Below are 20,871 nucleotides of genomic sequence, written 5' to 3' on the forward strand. Positions count from 1 at the left end.
TAGCTGGGCCCTTCCATGAAATGAGCGCCTTATGCGTCCCTTTTAAGTAGGAATTGTGCACTAATATAGAATATTAAAATCCTGTTACATTAAATGAAGTGTGCTTTAATATAGACCACATGGAGAATTCAATAAAACTTGAAAATTCAGCATTTTCACGTCCCTCTGTCAACCCTGTGTCACTTCGAGGAAGATTTTAACCCACTTAATCCCAACATGTATCCAAGTTTCCACCATCATTTTAAAGCCCTAGTTATTTTGTTGCTTTGACAAAGTCATTTCTGAAGATTATTATTTATTTCGTGTGATTAGTGATTCATTTAGGTCTGTCCCTCATTTTAATGTCAACCCTGTTACGTGAACTGAACTCGTTTTAATATTGTGGAACTATTCCTTTTTTTAAATATTATTTTCAAAAGAAACATTGAACATCTAATTGTCAAATCATAGAGTAAAAGCAGGTGAGCTGGTTCTAGTATTTCTGGCCATTTTATGGTGTTTTGTGGTAGAAAACTGAGCGTGAAGCTTGCATTCAATTGCCACTCCCTGTTGGACACAACAAGCTTCCATTCCCCCTGGGATTTATGGCTGATTTAAGATGAAATCGTCAACCCTGTTATGGTCAACATTGTTACTTTATTTGACACTTAATAGGCACTATAGTCATTTTTTTTATTTAACCTCTTGAGATAGGAAAACTTTTTTTTCTTCTGAAGTTGAACAAGTGCTCTTTATGAGAGAATGCCAACATTTTGTGAAATCAATGTATTTATTTATTTTACCAAGTTACACTTCTCAAAAGGCACCGAATTTGTGGAATGACCCAGCTATCATAGAAAAAGTGTTTCTCAGTGGGATAGTCAAATAACCCTCATATCACAGTGTTGTAGATAGTCCAGTATTTCCTCTTGAAGGACTACAAACATCATCAATCAATAAATCGATCATCAATCAATCAATCAGTCCCTCCTCCTCTCTGAGAAATCCTTTCTCAATCACATTAATTATTACCATTGGAATTCTGTAAAACCGCAAAAATAAAATCCCATAAGATATTTGAGTATTGTAAGAGAATTGAAGAAGTGACACCGTGCATGTCTCTCTGCTGTTTCAGTGTGGTTGTGGGCTTTGAGGGCAGGTGAAAAATATTGCTTGATGTTTAAAGAGCGATAATCTGGTGGGAAAACAAAGCGATAACCACATTGGATTGATTTTGTCTCAGGCAGAAGAGACAGCTCATCTTATCACAAACCCTCAGTGGCCTTAGTGGGTATGAATTCATCAGGCAACCATAAATTGACATCCCCCCCCCCCCACCCCCCAACCTTCAGACAGCACCCCGTCACTTCTCTATCTAGACAGGTCAACAGATACAATTATGTTCTAAATAAAAACAACAACAAACAAGAAGTGGTAAAAAAATAACATACAACATATTGCACTTTTAAAAATGGATCCAATAAAAGAAGCAAACAAAACAAGTCAGTTTTAAACGATGACAAACATGTGACTGCAGGCAATAAGGAAGAAATGAGGAACGTCTGTCTGTAAGACATGAAACAAAGTCCATAGGGTACGTCCCAAATGGCACCTTCGCTATATGCATTACAGGCCCCATAGGGTCCTAGTCAAAAGTAGTGCACTATATAGGGAATAGGGTGCCGTTTGGGACACAGTCATAAAATAACATTAAAACAAGATGTCCGTGTGTGTGTGTGGTGTGGTGTGGTGTGTGTCCATGAAGACCCATGAACCTCTCCGACCATAAGACGACAGTGAGGCGACAGAACTGCGCGCTCTGATAATTATGTGCCATGACCAATCCACCAATCCCATCAGAGACTAGGGAGATTGAGATCCTATAGTATAATAAACAGTCAGTTAGTAACCATACTTTAACCAAGTCCCCTGTCTAAACCCATCAGGCTCTATCACACTTCTTCTGCACTGTGCACCTTCTGATCTTCATCACATAGAAATATACTGTTCTGACGGAGTTCTGACTGAGTCCGGAGATCATTTGTTGCCGTGTGCAATTGTGGACCGCATCATCCACTTCTGACCAATGGAAATCTTAAGAGTGAACAGGCAGTAGTCTCTCGTGATGGACTTAACATTGCGAGAACCAGCATTAATCAAGGATTACAACATTCTCAGCAGTCTGTTGTTATGATGTCTGTCCTTATGTGTTCTTGCACCTCACATTGACTTGATATTCAGTGTTATTCTGGGTGGTGAGATTAACCAGTCAGTGATCATGCTTTGACAGCTCCATTCTCCCCCACCAGGCAGGCACGAGGACCCACAGTGCACTGTAGAATCTCACCACTGTACGTTCTAATCACTTATAAATATACTATTTTGATGTTCTGCGCTCTGAGAACCGTCCGGAGATCATTTGTTGCAGTGTGTGGTTGTGGACAGCATTAGACTATTCTCCCCAATCAGGCTGACACCAGTACACTCTCCACAGCACACTGAAGATTCTCCCAGTTCTTCCAGAACAGCGCCAGCAGACACATGCCCAGGAAGGTGCCCATCACGTGGCGTCGGCTCCTCAGGAGGGGCGCGGCGAACTTGGCGGCCGTGGAGACGCACACGAGGATCACGGTGACGAGGGCGAGCATGATGTTGATGCTCTTACCCAGAAGCACCCTGGCGTCACTGGACTCGAGCTGGACAGTTTGTTGTTGCTGCTGCTGGAGCTCTAGTTTAGAGACTCGAGTCTGACATGACTCTAGAGCTTCCTGTAGAGGGAGAGAGAGAGAGAGAGATAGAGAGAGAGAGAGGGGGAGAGAGGGAGAGAGAGAGAGAGAGAGAGAGGGGGAGCGAGTGAGAGAGTGAGAGAGAGAGAGAGAGAGAGAGAGAGAGAGAGAGAGAGAGAGAGAGAGAGAGAGAGAGAGAGAGAGAGAGAGAGAGAGAGAGAGAGAGAGAGAGGGAGAGAGAGAGAGAGAGACAGAGAGAGAGAGAGAGAGAGAGAGAGGAGGGGGAGCGAGTGAGAGAGAGAGTGTGAGAGAGAGAGAGAGAGAGAGAGAGAGAGAGAGAAGAGAGAGAGAGAGAGAGAGAGAGAGAGAGAGAGAGAGAGAGAGAGAGAGAGAGAGAGAGAGAGAGAGAGGGAGCGAGAGAGAAAGAGAGAGGGAGCGAGAGAGAAAGAGAGAGGGAGCGAGAGAGAGTGAGAGAGAGAGAGAATGAAACAGTGGTCAATAAAGCCTGTCTAGCAAACATAGCCTTGGGTTTAAACAGAGGAGCAATGGGATTGGTTTCATATTAAAATTTATAAACCCCTTTAATATGACCAGTCCAGTTCTCCTTCTCCTAGAATAGATTACTACTTTATTGTTCATCTTGCAAAGGAAATTATTTTGCTCCCAAACCTCCTAGACACACTCATGACACATTTTGTGAGGAGGAGCACAGTGCAGAGGCTCTGCTGCAGTTTAGCCTTGCTCAAGGGCACAATGGTAGTTAAGTAAGTAGTAACTTGTCTCGGCCAGAATGGCCCATAACAATGGCCCATAACGCAGGAGCTGTTTCTGTAGTGGGAGGCAGCTTGATGTACAAGTACACCCCCTGGACAGGATGCTATCTATCGTTTATTACCAGACCTTGGTAAAGGATTGTATGTAGCAATTATCCAGGGTGAAAGTAGATGTCATTTCTTCCAGGTACGAGACCTCCTATGTGAAAAATGTTGGGCAGCCTAATCATAGAATGACATATAGAATCCCTATTTGACCTTTTGTGGCATAACCACAACCAGTCATGATGTTTTTATCTGATTGTCAAACCATCACTTCAAAAGGCTCCTGTAAGGCTGGCTGCCTGCGCACATTCGTCCACTCTAAAATAATTTGATGAATGAAAAGAGACATCTCCATGATTATCGCAAGCCCTCTCGTAGGCCCGGATGGCCACCCTCTCCTCCTCTCTCCTCCCCTCTCCTCCTCTCTCCTCCCCTCTCCTCCTCTCTCCTCCTCTCTCCTCATCCCCTCTTCTCCTCTCTCCTCCTCCTCCTCTCTCCTCCCCTCTCCTCCCTCTCCTCCTCCTCTCTCCTCTCCTCTCTCCTTCCCTCTCCTCCTCTCTCCTCCCCTCTCCTCCCCTCTCCTCCCCTCTCCTCCCTCTCCTCCTCCTCTCTCCTCTCCTCTCCTCTCCTCTCCTCTCCTCTCCTCTCCTCTCCTCTCCTCTCCTCTCCTCTCCTCTCCTCTCCTCTCCTCTCCTCCTCCTCTCTCCTCCCCTCTCCTCTCCTCTCCTCCTCTCCCCACCCCTCCTACAGTACCTGTATATCTCTGGCTCTCTCGTAGGCCTGGTAGGCTACTCTCTCCTCGATGCTTGCCAGCTCCTGTTTCAGGTCGGCTGTTTCCGCCTGGTGGAGCTCTGTCAGGTCATTCAGCTGGTCCTCCAACCGCTCATACCTACAAGGAAATAGAAGAAGAATTGGTAATTCACTCATACCTACCTGGAAATAGGAATGTATATACAATGGTGATTGGTCATTCACTCATACCTACCAGGATATACAAATGTATACACAATGGTGATTGGTCATTCACTGGCAATTTAGGTACATAGAGCCACTGAAGACAAGCAAAACAAAACAGCCAAATAAACAGCTTGGCAGATAGAGGCCTAACACCATCTGAAGGTGCTCAGCATGCCAGCCATGTTGTTCCTTTAATGGAGGTTCACAATGCTGTGTGTTCTGACCTGTAGCTCACCTCCTGTAACATTCCTATAACATTCCTACAACATTCCTATAACACTCTGTAATGTGATCCAATTGCTGCCATGTAAACATACCTGTATCTCTCCTCCTGTAACGTTTGGGTGATGAAGCCGTAGTCTTTCTTGAACTGGGTCCTTAGTGCCTCCATGTCCTCCTCCAGCTGCCCCTGGGCCTCCCTGATCTCCCTCGCCTCCTCCATGGTCAGGCCAAGCCTCCCCTGGCCGTCCCCAGCCTCCAGGCTCTGTCCAGGGGTCACTGCAGCCCCCAAACCCCCTTCTACGCCCAGGCCAACCCCAAGAGCCACGGTGTTCCCGTTGCTGTCCGCAGACAGGGATGTGCCAGAGGAACACTCGTCGTCGCTGGTGTACTTGGGGGTCGTTGTGGCTGCGGGGGTCACGGTCTTCCCATCCACTATGGTGGCACTGCCGCTCAGGCCCCGCCCAGCGCCTTCAGAGTGGAAGGAAGAGGGCGTATCCAGGGAGGTCTTGAGGTGGGCGATGTTGTCGGCACTGCCAAACTTGTTCCTGAAGAAGAAAATGAACTTTTATTATCTATCGTCAATGTATGGTGACATGATGAATCCATATCCACTAAGGCCACTGAGGGCTTGGTAAGACGGTAAGACAAGCTGTCTCTTCTGTCTGAGACCCAGAATCAATCCCAGGGGGTTATCACTTTGTTAGCTCTCACACACACGCACACACAGATGTCAATGTATGGTGGCCTGATAAATCTGTATCCCCACACACCACACACACACACACACACACACACACACACACACACACACACACACACACACACACACACACACACACACACACACACACACACACACACACACACACACGGTTGGGGCACATTGAAAGCATGCGGCAGCCCTGCATCAGTACCTAAGGAGGTTGGCAAAGTCCCGGGGCTTGCTGAAGAAGAACGGAGGTGAGAGTGAGACGCCGGGCCCCACAGTCTTGATCTTGTCCGTGGGATGTCGTCCACTACCACTGCTCACGTTGCTCATAGTGAGGCTCAGCCTGTCCTTGGAGGTGTCCTTGGGGCTGCTGTGGTGTTTGGAGCTGGCATCCTTCTCACTGCTGTCCTTCATCTTCTTATGATACTGCTCCAACTTCTTTTGCATGTTGGCAATGCTGTGGGTGAGGTCTTCATGTTTATTTGCATTTTAAAGTGCATTTTACACAGTGTCACAACACAATCCACAAAAAAAAGGGTATAAAATGTATGGTCGGGTATGGTTAAAAAAGAGGTATCGAGAAGCTGGGAATGTTTTCAAGTGTATTGGTGTGATTGCTTCTGCAAGACCACTGTAAGTATTCAACATACTTCTGACATATAGTTATTTAAGCAATAAGGCCTGAGGGGGTGTGATATATTGCACAACGCAACGCGGAGTGCCTGGATACAGCCCTTAGCCGTGGTATATTGGCCATATACCACAAACCCCAGAGGTGCCTTATTGCTATTATAAACTGGTTACCAACGTAATTAGAACAGTAAAAACACATGTTTTGTTGTAAGGTTCTGTATTTATTTTCTTAGTTCACCTTGTGTTCTTGAACGTAGCCCTGTTTCTTTGTGTTCTTGAACGTAGCCCTGTTTCTTTGTGTTCTTGAACGTAGTCCTGTTTCTTTGTGTTCTTGAACGTAGTCCTGTTTCTTTGTGTTCTTGAACGTAGCCCTGTTTCTTTGTGTTCTTGAACGTAGCCCTGTTTCTTTGTGTTCTTGAACGTAGCCCTGTTTCTTTGTGTTCTTGAACGTAGCCCTGTCTTTCATTTTTGTTCATTGATTTCACCTGTGTTAGTTACTCACCTGGTCTCATCAGCTCCTTATTTAGTTCAGTTCTTTCTGTTTGTGCCTTGTGAGGTATTGTTCGTTTTCACTCCACTAAGCCTTTTCCTAGCTCGTTTGTGAGCATCAGTTTCAGCCTTCAGTCCTAGTTTTGTTTCACCTGCCTGTTTGCCTGCCTGTGTATGACCATTGCCTGCCTGTGACCACGATTCCTGTCTTCTGCGAAGGTGAAATAAACACCTGCCGCGCTCTGCGCGTGAATCTACAACTTTTTCTTCCTGAGTATTCAGTACATTTGTCATACCCGTGGTATACGGTCTGATATACCACAGTTGTCAGCCAATCAGCATTCAAGGCTCGAACCACCCAGTTTATAATTGGATTTAAAGTGCATTTTACCCAAAGTCACAACAGCACTTCACAAAAAAACAAGGTTACAAAGAGGTATTATAAACTGCGTGGTTCGATCCCTGAATGCTGATTGGCTGAAATGATAAAACATCTATTTTTACGGTTCTAATTACATTGGTAACCAGTTTATAATAGCAAATCAAATCAAGTTTTATTGGTCACATACACGTGTTTAGCAGATGTTATTGCGGTTGTAGCGAAATGCTTGTGCTTCTAGTTTCGACAGTGCAGTAATATCTAACAAGTAATATCCAACAATTTCACAACACATACCCAATACACCCAAATCTAAGTAAGGAATTAATTAAGAATACATATATACATATATGGACGAGTGATGTCAGAGCGGCATGGACTAAGATGCAGTAGAATAGCATAGAATACAGTATATACATATGAGATGATTAATGCAAGATATGTCAACATTATTAAAGTGACTAAGATACCGTAGAATAGTATAGAATACAGTATATACATATGAGATGAGTAATGCAAGATATGTCAACATTATTAAAGTGGCTAGTGTTCCATTTCTTAAAGTGGCCAGTGATTTCTAGTCTATGTCTATAGGCAGCAGTCTCTAATGTGGTATATTGCCAATATACCATGGCTAAAGGCTGTATCCATAAGAACAGCCCTTAGCCGTGGTATATTGGCCATATCTCACACCCTTTCGGGCCTTACTGCTTAAATATAAAACAGTACCTGTGGGCTGACTTCTGGTTCTTCTTCTCAAACACCTGCTTGATGCGCCCCACCTGCATTTGTTTTACATTTACATAATTAGACATTTAGCAATCAGACGCTCTTATCCAGAGTGACTTGCGATCATCATAGGTAGGTTTAACAAACACTTATTGCAATCATCGCAAGTGAAACTTTCTTCAGTATAGCCACCATATGCAGCAAAATCAGTGCTAGCAAGAAATGAAAAGTGTTAAGTCAGGGGTAAGAAAAAGTTTAGTTATACACCTGCTGCTTGTCGGCACTGTTCACCAATTTCAGGTACTCGGCCACATTGTCGTCACGCGCCTCCTGCTCAATCTTCAACTCCTCAGTCACCTAAAATAAGATCATGGCTTTATTATCCCCAAAAGGACATTTTGTTATACATTAAGACATATCATGATAATCATATCAATACCAACAAGACAGTCAATGATAAAATAAATAAAGTCCATATGTGATTCATTGAGGATTCCTAATTTACCCGGAGGATCTTCTGCTGCAGGCTGTTGAGTCCGGGGGGCAGGGAGCGGTAGGAGGAGTCTAAGCTGCGGTGGGAGGAGTCTAGGTAGCGTTGGGAATCTGGGATGCCGCTCAGATCCAGATCTAGGTTGTTCTCTGAGCTGCCCCGACGCATCGACTCCGGAATGTTCAGGCTGTTCCCATCACCACTGCTCCGTTCCGCCTGGAGGGAACACGACCACAGAACCATCAGGCAGACAATCAATCAATCAATCCCTTTATAGTCACAAACTCCGCCAGACAGAGAAATGGATTTGGTAACACTTTACATAAAGTGGAGGACATTTGCCATAGAACCTTCAGTCAGACAGACAATCGAAGGAATACAATGTTACACAACACAACACATCTTTATTGATCCATTATACAGTGACAATGGAAGATGTTCTTCTTGCTGTCACAGTACCCAGCCCCACCACACAATGAATTTAGTAACACTTTACATAAGGTATACCTAATAAAGGATTCATAAAGGGTTTGTAAGTAGTTTATAAACTGGTAATTATGAGTTTATAAATCGTTTATGAATCTGCTTAAACCTGCCTGAACTACAGAACTGCAAGGCAATCAGACACTTCAGAACCAAAAGGATGTTTACTGGGAATGAGGAACTGTCTCACTCATGATACCAAACACAAAGGCTATTCCAAATATGTGTTCCAAATACCTATTTTCTGCGGGTGCGCTCTCTTTGTGTGTGAGTGTGTGTGTGTGTGTGTGTGTGTGAGTGTGTGTGTGTGTGTAAAGCCCTTATTTGGCACGTCTGTTATATTTTGGGACCCAGCTCCTAATTTGTTTACGCTGTAGCGTCCAGATGACAGGATGATGGCCATGTGTTATGATGATGAGAAACGGAGCCTGTACATCTAGGTCAAAGATAACGACCGAGTAAGAAACACATACACCCAGCAACACACTCAGAAAGTCCCCCCTACTGTACTAGACAGTAACCCATGCGTTTTCCTGTGCTGATACACCACTCACCTATGGCATCAACATGTTTCTCATGACCGCACCACACCACAGAAAACCTCTACTAGAAAGTAGCTAGTCATTGGTTTTACTGTAATGTACCATTTTCCTAAGGCATCAACACAATGTAATTATTTTCCTATGACATCAACACAATGTACTTATTTTCCTATGACATCAACACAATGTAATTATTTTCCTATGACATCAACTCATTGTTATTATTTGTCGATGTCATCAACACAATGTACATATTTTCCTATGACAACACAATGTACATATTTTCCTATGACAACACAATGTACATATTTTCCTATGACAACACAATGTACATATTTTCCTATGACAACACAATGTACATCTTTTCCTATGACAACACAATGTACATATTTTCCTATGACAACACAATGTACATATTTTCCTATGACAATATTGTATCCCCCATACAAATAACATTCTATTGGTAGCAAGAATTTTATATAATAATTTAAATTGAAAAATTCTAAGTTTTGAATCCGGCGTCGTTTTGTGTATCAGTTCATAAACACTATGCCGTGGAATCGGTGCGTCAAAAATCTCTTCCCAACTATTTTGCAATCTATATGGGACGGCTGTCAATCTTTTGGTCCTTAAATGAAACTGGTAAAACATTTTATTTATCACAATTTTCTTTAACCAATTATGTTCTTTAATGCAAGGCCTACAGACACGTTCCTTACTTTTTCCTCCTTCCACTTTCCTCTTCCATTTTTGCAGTAATGCTGCAATTATTTGGTTGTAAAACTCATTGTTATTATTTGTCTATGTCATCAAGTCAACTCATCCTTTTCAAGTTCCTGTGGCATCAAGTCAACTAATTCTTTTCAAATTCATATGGCATCAAAGTCAACTCATCCTTTTCAAGTTCCTGTGGCATCAAGTCAACTAATTCTTTTCAAATTCATATGGCATCAAGTCAACTCATCCTTTTCAAGTTCCTATGGCATCAAGTTAACTCATCCTTTTCAAGTTTCTATGACATGAACACATGCAATTCCCCTCACTGCTAGTAAGTGTTTTTTTTTGTTTTACTGTAATGCACTATTTTCCTATGGTGTCAGCACACACTTATCAGGCTGATCTAGTTGGAGTCTAAGTATTTTAGGGAAGTGAAACAGTGGTACTAATCAGATATTTACATACGATGCTGGCACTGGAAACTAAGAGCTAGAATCTACACCACAACTGACTAGAAACAAACATAGGCCTACATTTAAGAAATCGCTAAATCGCTCAATTAATATTGGTTGGGATTAGGGTTTTTGTTGCCAGCTTGTTGCCAGATTTGCAGTGTGCTGTTCACATGACCTTCACTAAAGTACAGCCTGTTACAGAGCTAACGAAGTTGAAGTGGACCATCTTTGCAAAACCTTGTGTGAGAATATTACATGATGTGTAAATATTAAACTTCATAATAAAAAATAAAAAATAAGCTTTAACACTTCTGTAAGTGTTAACTATTTTTAACGAAGGCCATGTGAGGTGAAATGGCGGAAACCATAGAATGATCCAGTTACAAGGAAAGTCAAACCTAACAGCAATCTGCTAATCCTTGATCAATGCGGGTTCACAACAGCACATACTCTTAGACTGACCTTTTGCAACACTGATTATGAAGGTGAACCCAGACATCATAGAACATATGACTGTAGGAGAGTGTTGTAACTTAACTAACCCTTGGTCAATGTACTTTAAATACAGCTTGTGTCCCAAATTACACCCTATGCCCTTTATAGTGCACTACTTTCACCAGGACCCACAAGAAGTAGAGCACTATAAAGGAAATATGATGCCATTTGGAACGACACGATGTGAGGTAAGGACAGATAGAACAACAACACAGACTTTTCCTTCATCAGTGAACTGCAACACAGTTGGCTGGTTCTCAGACCAGCAGGCAGGCTAACAATCACTAAACACGTGGTTTTGGGTGTGTGGTGGTGACCCAACCAGACTAACCAGTCTTTCAATCTTACATAACATTTCAACGCAAGGTTACGTATTGCATGATAAAGTTACATGGCAGCTACCCGCCTGCCTCATGACCGTCTGTCAGGTGAAACATTGAGAAGGTACGGGTTAGAGACAAGGCTACGTGTTTTACATTTTAGTCATTTAGCAGACGCTCTTATCCAGAGCGACGTACAGTTAGTGAGCGCATACATTTTTCATGGCAGCTACCCGCCTGCCTCATGACCGTCTGTCAGGTGAAACATTGAAAAGGTACGGGTTAGAGAAACAGGCTGGTTAAGTTGTTTTGACATACACACACACACACAAACAAAAAGACACACACACACACACACACACACACACACACACACAACCACACACACATTCAGATAGACACATTCAGCTCAATGCTTCCTCTTTTCATTCCTGTCACTGTCAGTACACGTATTTTGGTATTTTGTATCAAGCTCTTGGTAGCCTATATTTAGTAACACCAGATTGCTCAACCGCTGAACTTTGTGTTCATACAACATTTATAGTGCCACACAAGGGTTAGATGTGTTTTACAAGGCCACAACAAAAGCATACTAATACAAAAATTACTCCAGTCATCATTCACCAATCAGTTACTATTGGGCAAAACACAACCCAAAACACAACCCAAAACACAACCCAAACCAACTGCAAAAGCATCCAACGAGTTTGTAGAGTCACAAGCTTGACGTAGTCATTGCGTGCAAGAAATATGAGAAAAGATACTCAACCTTTGACTACTTTGATACACAATTTGTCCAAATACTTATGACTTCTTCACATGGGGGGACTAGATACACTATATATAGAAAAGTATGTGGACACCCCTTCAAAGGGTGGATTCAGCTATTTCAGCCACACCCGTTGCTGACAGGTGTATAAAATCGAGCCCACAGCCGTGCAATCGCCAAAGACAAACATTGGCAGTAGAATGACCTTACTGAAGAGCTCAGTGACATTCAACGTGGCACCGTCATAGGATGCCACCTTTCCACCAACAAGTCAGTTCGTCAGATTTCTTCCCTTCTAGAGCTGCCCTGGTCAACTGTAAGTGCTGTTATTGTGAAGTGGAAACGTCTGTGAGCAACAACGGCTCATCCGCAAAAGTGGTAGGCCACACAAGCTCACAGAACGGGACCGCCGAGTGCTGAAACACGTAGCGTGTAAAAATCGTCTGTCCTCGGTTGCAACACACTACTGAGTTCCAAACTGCCTCTGGAAGCAACGTCAGCACAAGAACTGTTCGTCGAGAGCTTCATGAAATGTTTTTCCAAGGCCGAGCAGCCGCACCCAAGCCTAAGATCACCAGGCGCAATGCCAAGTGTCAGCTGGAGTGGTATAAAGCTCGCCGCCATTGGACTCTGGAGCAGTGGAAATGCATTCTCTGGAGTAATGAATCTCGTTTTTACCATCTGGAAGTCCGACGGATGAATCTGGGTTTGGCAGATGCCAGGAGAACGCTACCTGCCCCAATGCATAGTGCCAACTCTAAAGGTTGGTGGAGGAGCAATAATGGTCTGGGGCTGTTTTTCATCGTTCGGGCTAGGCCCCTTAGCTCTAGTGAAGGAAAATCTTACAGCATACAATGAAATTCTAGACAATTCTGTGCTTACAACTTTGTGGCAACAGTTTGGGGAAGGCCATTTCCTGTTTCAGCATGACAATGCCCCCGTGCACAAAGCGAGGTCCATACAGAAATGGTTTGTCGAGATCGGTGTGGAAGAACTTGACTGGCCTGCACAGAGCCCTGATCTCAACCCCATCGAACACCTTTGGGATGAATTGGAATGCCGACTGCGAGCCAGGCCTAATTGCCCAACATCAGTGCCCGACCTCACTAATGCTCTTGCGGCTGAATGGAAGCAAGTCCACGCAGCAATGTTCCAACATCTACAGTGAGGGAAAAAAGTATTTGATCCCCTGCTGATTTTGTACGTTTGCCCACTGACAAAGACATGATCAGTCTATAATTTTAATGGTAGGTTTATTTGAACAGTGAGAGACAGAATAACATTTAAAAAATCCAGAAAAACGCATGTCAAAAATGTTATAAAATGATTTGCATTTTAATGAGGGAAATAAGTATTTGACCTCTCTGCAAAACATTACTTAGTATTTGGTGGCAAAACCCTTGTGGGCAATCACAGAGGTCAGACGTTTCTTGTAGTTGGCCACCAGGTTTGCACACATCTCAGGAGGGATTTTGTCCCACTCCTCTTTGCAGATCTTCTCCAAGTCATTAAGGTTTCGAGGCTGACGTTTGGCAACTCGAACCTTCAGCTCCCTCCACAGATTTTCTATGGGATTAAGGTCTGGAGACTGGCTAGGCCACTCCAGGACCTTAATGTGCTTCTTCTTGATCCACTCCTTTGTTGCCTTGGCCGTGTGTTTTGGGTCATTGTCATGCTGGAATACCCATCCACGACCCATTTTCAATGCCCTGGCTGAGGGAAGGAGGTTCTCACCCAAGATTTGACGGTACATGGCCCCGTCCATCGTCCCTTTGATGCGGTGAAGTTGTCCTGTCCCCTTAGCAGAAAAACACCCCCAAAGCATAATGTTTCCACCTCCATGTTTGATGGTGGGGATGGTGTTCTTGGGGTCATAGGCAGCATTCCTCCTCCTCCAAACACGGCGAGTTGAGTTGATGACAAAGAGCTCGATTTTGGTCTCATCTGACCACAACACTTTCACCCAGTTCTCCTCTGAATCATTCAGATGTTCATTGGCAAACTTCAGACGGCCCTGTATATGTGCTTTCTTGAGCAGGGGGACCTTGCGGGCGCTGCAGGATTTCAGTCCTTCACGGTGTAGTGTGTTACCAATTATTTTCTTGGTGACTATGGTCCCAGCTGCCTTGAGATCATTGACAAGATCCTCCCGTGTAGTTCTGGGCTGATTCCTCACCGTTCTTATGATCATTGTAACTCCACGAGGTGAGATCTTGCATGGAGCCCCAGACCGAGGGAGATTGACAGTTATTTTGTGTTTCTTCCATTTGCGAATAATCGCACCAACTGTTGTCACCTTCTCACCAAGCTGCTTGGCGATGGTCTTGTAGCCCATTCCAGCCTTGTGTAGGTCTACAATCTTGTCCCTGACATCCTTGGAGAGCTCTTTGGTCTTGGCCATGGTGGAGAGTTTGGAATCTGATTGATTGATTGCTTCTGTGGACAGGTGTCGTTTATACAGGTAACAAGCTGAGATTAGGAGCACTCCCTTTAAGAGTGTGCTCCTAATCTCAGCTCGTTACCTGTATAAAAGACACCTGGGAGCCAGAAATCTTTCTGATTGAGAGGGGGTCAAATACTTATTTCCCTCATTAAAATGCAAATCAATATATAACATTTTTGACATGCGTTTTTCTGGATTTTTGTTGTTGTTATTCTGTCTCTCACTGTTCAAATAAACCTACCATTAAAATTATAGACTGGTCATTTCTTTGTCAGTGGGCCAACTTACAAAATCAGCAGGGGATCAAATCCTTTTTTCCCTCACTGTAGTGGAAAGCCTTCCCAGAAGAGTGGAGGCTGTTATAGCAGCAAAAGGGGGACCAACTCCATATTAATGCCCATGATTTTGGAATGAGATGTTCGACAAGCAGGTGTCCACATACTTTTGGTCATGTACTGAACATAAAGTGCTTTAATTTCTAAACGGTCAAATAGATATGTATGAAAATACCCATAAATAAAAGGTGACATTCTGTACTGTCGCCTCATATGAAACATTTGATCTCAAAGCCAAAATGCTGGAGCATAGAGCCACAACATTTTAGCTTCATTGTCCAAATACACTGAGTGTACAAAACATTAGGAACACCCCACACTTTCCATGACATAGACTGACCAGGTGAATCCAGGTGAAAGCTATGATCCCTTATTGATGTCACCTGTTAAATCTAATTCAATCATTGTAGATGAAGGGGAGGAGACAGGCTAAAGAAGGATTTTTAAGCCTTGAGACAATTGAGACATGGATTGTGTATGTGTGCCATTCAGAGAGTGAATGGGCAAGACCAAATATTTAAGTGTCTTGAACGGGATATGGTAGTAGGTGCCAGGTGCACCAGTTTGAGTGTCAAGTACTGCAACGCTGATGGGTTTTTCACGCTCAACAGTTTCCTGTGTTTCAAGAATTGTCCATCACCCAAAGGACATCCAGCCAACTTGACACAGCTGTGGGAAGCATTGGAGTCAACATGGGCCAGCATCCCTGTGGAACGCTTGACACCTTGTAGAGTTGAGTCTGTTCTGAGGGCAAAAGGGGGTGCAAGGTGTTCCTAATGTTTTGTACACTCCGTGTGTATTGAGGGGAGTGTACAATATAGGCCTAAACAGGTATTGTTAGGATGTGGGTTGAACCATTGTGGTTTTACAGATACACCAAAACCACTGATACCTTAGTAGCCCTAGTTTGTTATATATGCATCTAATCAGGCTATATCTGCCATTCTATAGTCGCATGTTGCTACTGTATAATATATAGAAATACTGTGGAACAAGAGGCAGAACAGAACACCTCTTCACAACCACAACTATGCCCGTCTCTCTCTCTCCAGACTCCCTCTCTCAACATCTCTCTCTCGCTTTCCCTCTCCCTCGCTTTCTCCAGCCTCCCTCTCTCAACATCTCTCTCTCTCTCTCTCGCGCTTTCCCTCTCCCTCGCTCTCTCCAGCCTCCCTCTCTCAACATCTCTCTCTCTCTCCCTCGCTTTCTCCAACCTCTCACTGTGTGTCAAGCCTTGCTAAACAGAGGCCTCTTTCTCCTCAGAGAACAACCTATTGTCCAGCCTCCAGCCTCTGCCTGGGACTGGACTGCGGTCCAACGGACCAGCTAATGCATATGGATCCTCTGTCTTGAATCAGTCATTGTGAGTGTCCTGAATCCTGACATATGGGCCCTGGGAGGGACGAGTCTAATCTTAATGTAATATCTAAGATGGCGCCTATGTGGCAACCCCAACAAAACACTGTATTTTAATCCTTCGGAAACTCAAAATGGTCCACTCTGTCAGACGCCGAGAGAGAAGCTGGTCATGTCCTCTTTGTTGAGGAAGTGCAGAGAAGTGTGTGTAATCCTTCTACCCCCCCCCCACAAAAAAATAAAATAAAATAAAATAAATTTGTAAAGTGGTTATCCCACTGGCTATAGGGTGATTGCACCAATTTGTAAGTCGCTCTGGTTAAGAGCGTCTGCTAAATGACGTAAATGTGCCCTTGAGCAAGGCACTTAACCCTAATTGCTCCTGTAAGTCGCTCTGGATAAGAGCGTCTGCTAAATGACTAAAATGTAAATGTAAATGTAAATGTAATGTCTGGTCCGATTACCAGAGGTGTATTTGAGTTCAGAGAGCAACACAAACACCTGTTGTCTGTTTCAGCCTCAGAGTTACCCAGAACGCATTGCATGTTAGTCTGACTCTGGCACCACTGGAAAACGCTTGAGGCAACAGTTCTTCGATTTCATGCCTCTGGTTCGAAAACAAATCGTTTAGGCTATTTTAAGTTTATATTAAAGCTGCTATTGGGGTTATAGTACTGAATGATATGGGACGTAGAAACATAAATAGACGAATTGATGGGGAGAGGTTTGGTGCTCGGATGACCGCTATATCGACGACGTTAACGCTTACGGTATAGCCTGCAGCTGAGGCGAAGCCCGAGTGGGTCAGAAAGAATACTAGGTTCCTCATCTGAAAAACGAAATGAGTACGTTAACATTTACTGCTCCTTGTCACGCTAGAACTTATGCTGCTGTTCATCTCACGTTTCCACTTTCCGTTTTACAATCTGTACTTTCCTCTGGATAAGAGGCTCTTCTACCTGAATCAAAGCTAATAAGAAAGTGCACTGACTGTACTTTCAAGTTGCTGTGGAGATGCCCTAATTTTCACTTGAGCTGTGCGGGCATATAGCCTATACTCTTGGGAGGCAGAGGCCAGAGGGAAAGGAAGGAGGGTGTGGAGTGGGGTTCATATGGTCAGGTGCTCCTGGCTGAGGACTCCTGGCCCAACTGAGGGAGGGGCTGGCCATGACTGAGGGAGGGGCTGGCCATGGCTGAGGGAGGGGCTGGCCATGGCTGAGTGAGGGGCTGGCCATGGCTGAGGGAGGGGCTGGCCATGGCTGAGGGAGGGGCTGGCCATGGCTGAGTGAGGGGCAGGCCATGGCTGAGGGAGGGGCTGGCCATGGCTGAGGGAGGGGCTGGCCATGGCTGAGGCAGGGGCTGGCCATGGCTGAGGGAGGGGCTGGCCATGGCTGAGTGAGGGGCAGGCCATGGCTGAGGGAGGGGCTGGCCATGGCTGAGGGAGGGGCTGGCCATGGCTGAGGGAGGGGCTGGCCATGGCTGAGGCAGGGGCTGGCCATAGATGACGTTACTCTAACCCTGTCGGCTCCAGCACGAGGGCTCTGGATTCACAGTGTTTAGCAGGCAATTAAAGTGATTAAAGTTTAATCATAATTCCGGTCCTTAACAATGGTGTCTCAAACTTCAATATGTCATGTTAGGTAGGTTTATTGTTTATTAGCTGGAGGGTGTGGCAATATCAAACTCAACCTGCCTGGTCACACACACACACACACACACACACACACACACACACACACTTCAATCTGAGTCATCCATCCTGAGTTCTTCAGTTCAGTGTGTCAGTCAAAAGAGATTGACAACCCACCCCACCCCACCCCACCCCACACCAACACAACACAACCCACCCCACCCAACCCCAACACAACCCACCCCAACAAAACCCACCCTAACACAACCCACCCCAACACTACCCACCCCACCCCAACACTACCAACCCCAACACTACCCACCCCAACACTACCCACCTCAACACTACCCACCCCAACACAACCCACCCCAACACTACCCACCCCAACACTACCCACCCCAACACTATCCACCCCAACACAACCCACCCCAACACTACCCACCCCACCCCAACACTACCCACCCCAACACTACCCACCCCAACACTACCCTTCCCACCCCAACACTACCCACCCCAACACTACCCACCCCAACACTACCCACCTCAACACTACCCACCCCAACACTACCCACCCCAACACTACCCACCTCAACACTACCCACCCCAACACTACCCACCCAAACACTACCCACCCCAACACAACCCACCCCAACACTACCCACCCCAACACTACCCACCTCAACACTACCCACCCCACCCCAACACTACCCACCCCAACACTACCCACCCCAACACAACCCACCCCAACACCGCTTGCCGTGCGGTAGCAGAGAGAACAATCTATGACTAGGGTGGCTGGAGTCTTTGACAATTTTTAGGGCCTTCCTCTGTCACCGCCTGGTATAGAGGTCCTGGATGGCAGGAAGCTTGGCCCCAGTGATGTACTGGGCCGTACGCACTACCCTCTGTAGCGCCTTGCAGTTGGATGCCGAGCAGTTGCCATACCAGGCGGTGATGCAACCAGTCAGGATGCTCTCGATGGTGCAGCTGTATAACTTTTTGAGGATCTGAGGACCCACGTCAAATCTTTTCAGTCTCCTGAGGGGGAATAGGTGGTGTCGTGCCCTCTTCACGACTGTCTTGGTGTGTTTGGACCATGATAGTTTGTTGGTGATGTGGACACCAACGAACTTGAAGCTCTCGACCTGCTCCACTACAGCCCTGTCGATGTGAATAGGAGCATGCTCGGCCCTCCTTTTCCTATAGTCCACAATCATCTCCTTTGTCTTGATCACCTTGAGGGAGAGGTTATTTTCCTGGCACCACACTGCCATGTCTCTGACTTCCTCCCTATAGGCTGTCTCATCGTTGTCGGTGATCAGGCCTCTCACTGTTGTGTCGTCGGGAAACTTTATGATGGTGTTGGAGTCGTGCTTGGCCACGGAGTCGTGGGTGAACAGGGAGTACAGGAGGGGACTAAGCATGCACCCCCCAGGATCCAGTTACAGGGGGAGGTGTTTAGTCCCAGGGTTCATAGCTTAGTGATGAGCTTTGAGGGCACTATGGTGTTGAATGCTGTAGTCAATGAACAGCGTTCTCATGTGGACCCCAGGGTGCTCTTCCTGTCTACCTGCTCCCCTCCTGTCTCACCCTCTCCATGGTCTCCTCCTGTCTCACCCTCTCCATGGTCTCCTCCTCCTGTCTCACCCTCTCCATGGTCTCCTCCTGTCTCACCCTCTCCATGGTCTCCTCCTGTCTCACCCTCTCCATGGTCTCCTCCTGTCTCACCCTCTCCATGGTCTCCTCCTGTCTCACCCTCTCCATGGTCTCCTCCTGTCTCACCCTCTACATGGTCTCCTCCTGTCTCACCCTCTCCATGGTCTCCTCCTGTCTCACCCTCTCCATGGTCTCCTCCTGTCTCACCCTCTACATCAGGGGTGTCAAACGTCCGGCCCGCGGGCTGGATCAAGCCCGCAAACGGGTTTAATCCGGCCCGCGAGATGATTTAAAAATAAAAAAACATTTTTTTTATTTTTTTTATGTGAAGTATAAAAATGCGCTGCAATTTTTCAATAAAATAAACTGCTGTTCCAATTGCGTCCACTGGATGGCGCAATAGCAATTGTGTTAAGCAAGCAAACTGTTTATACCGGGGCAGAGCAAGTAGGTCAAGCACGTGCAGCCAATGAGCTACTTTGTTTTGCCCGCGATATTTATTACGGCTTCTACTTTTAACATTATGTGCTTTGGCACCCTCATTGCCCCAATATGTCTCTGTCAAAAAATAGAAAAGTGGACGCAGAGTGCAGAGTGTTCCAAGAAAAATGGTCATCCTATTAATTCACGGAATTGAATGGGAAAGCTGTATGTTTGGTGTGTTCAGAGCATGATGCAGTGCTGAAAGAATATAACCTTCGTCGCCACTATGTGAGTCTTCATGCCGACAAATATGACAACTTTCAAGGACAGCGGAGATGAGAGAAGGTGAATGAACTGTTGGCGGGTCTGAAGAAACAGCAGTCTGTGTTTACTCACAGCCGAGACATCAGTGACGCTGCAGTGAAAGCTAGCTACCTCATTGCTAATGAAATCGCAGTGGCTTCAAAACCATTTAGTGAGGGTGAATTTGTAAAAACAGGCATGATGAAGGCAGCGGAGATTTTGTGCCCTGAAAAGCCGCAGGCTTTTGCAAATATCAGCCTGACAAGAAACACAGTTGCAGACAGGATTTCCGATCTTTCAGTGGATTTGGACAGCCAGTTGAAGCAAAAAGTAAAGTCATTTATTGCGTTTTCGGTTGCAATTGATGAAAGCACGGACATTACAGATGTTGCACAACTGGCCATTTTCATCCGCGGAGTTGATGACACATTGACCGTCACCGAGGAGTTCGTGGAGTTGGTGCCGATGACAGATACAACGACAGCAGCTGATATTTTTATCGCACTCGTCGGCGCGCTGGACAGGGTCGGAGTGGACTGGTCCCGCGCTGTCAGCCTGGCTACAGATGGTGCGCCCTCAATGATCGGGAAAAAAGCAGGCGTTGTGACAAAGTTCAGAGAGAAAGTGCAATCTGCAAATGGAGGACGTGATTTTTTGACTTTTCACTGTATTTTGCACCAGGAGGCTTTGTGTTGCAAGTCATTAAAGATGGATAACGTCATGAAGGTGGTCATCCAAACTGTTAATTTCATCCGATCCAGAAGCCTGAATCACCGTCAGTTTGACAGCCTTCTCAGAGAGAAAGACCACATC

General features: G+C 45.3%; 1 protein-coding gene across 1 annotated transcript in view; it reads right to left on the bottom strand.

The window, feature by feature from the left end:
* Nucleotides 1–710: 710 nt before the first annotated feature.
* LOC311116500 (transmembrane and coiled-coil domain protein 3-like) overlaps nucleotides 711–20,871 on the bottom strand; it is a 34,275-nt gene continuing 14,114 nt past the window's right edge. The window contains exons 2-8 of the mRNA XM_084191588.1: nucleotides 8,147–8,347; nucleotides 7,909–7,998; nucleotides 7,642–7,694; nucleotides 5,617–5,868; nucleotides 4,798–5,247; nucleotides 4,277–4,412; nucleotides 711–2,747 (exon numbers count right to left, since the gene is read on the bottom strand). Coding sequence (XP_084047714.1) covers nucleotides 2,445–2,747; nucleotides 4,277–4,412; nucleotides 4,798–5,247; nucleotides 5,617–5,868; nucleotides 7,642–7,694; nucleotides 7,909–7,998; nucleotides 8,147–8,347 — 1,485 coding nt within the window. The 3' untranslated portion in view covers nucleotides 711–2,444. The remainder of the gene's footprint in view (nucleotides 2,748–4,276; nucleotides 4,413–4,797; nucleotides 5,248–5,616; nucleotides 5,869–7,641; nucleotides 7,695–7,908; nucleotides 7,999–8,146; nucleotides 8,348–20,871) is intronic.

The sequence above is a fragment of the Coregonus lavaretus genome (genome assembly GCF_964263955.1).
Source record: "Coregonus lavaretus genome assembly, contig: HAP1_SCAFFOLD_1039, whole genome shotgun sequence".
In the NCBI taxonomy this organism is placed as follows: domain Eukaryota; kingdom Metazoa; phylum Chordata; class Actinopteri; order Salmoniformes; family Salmonidae; genus Coregonus; species Coregonus lavaretus.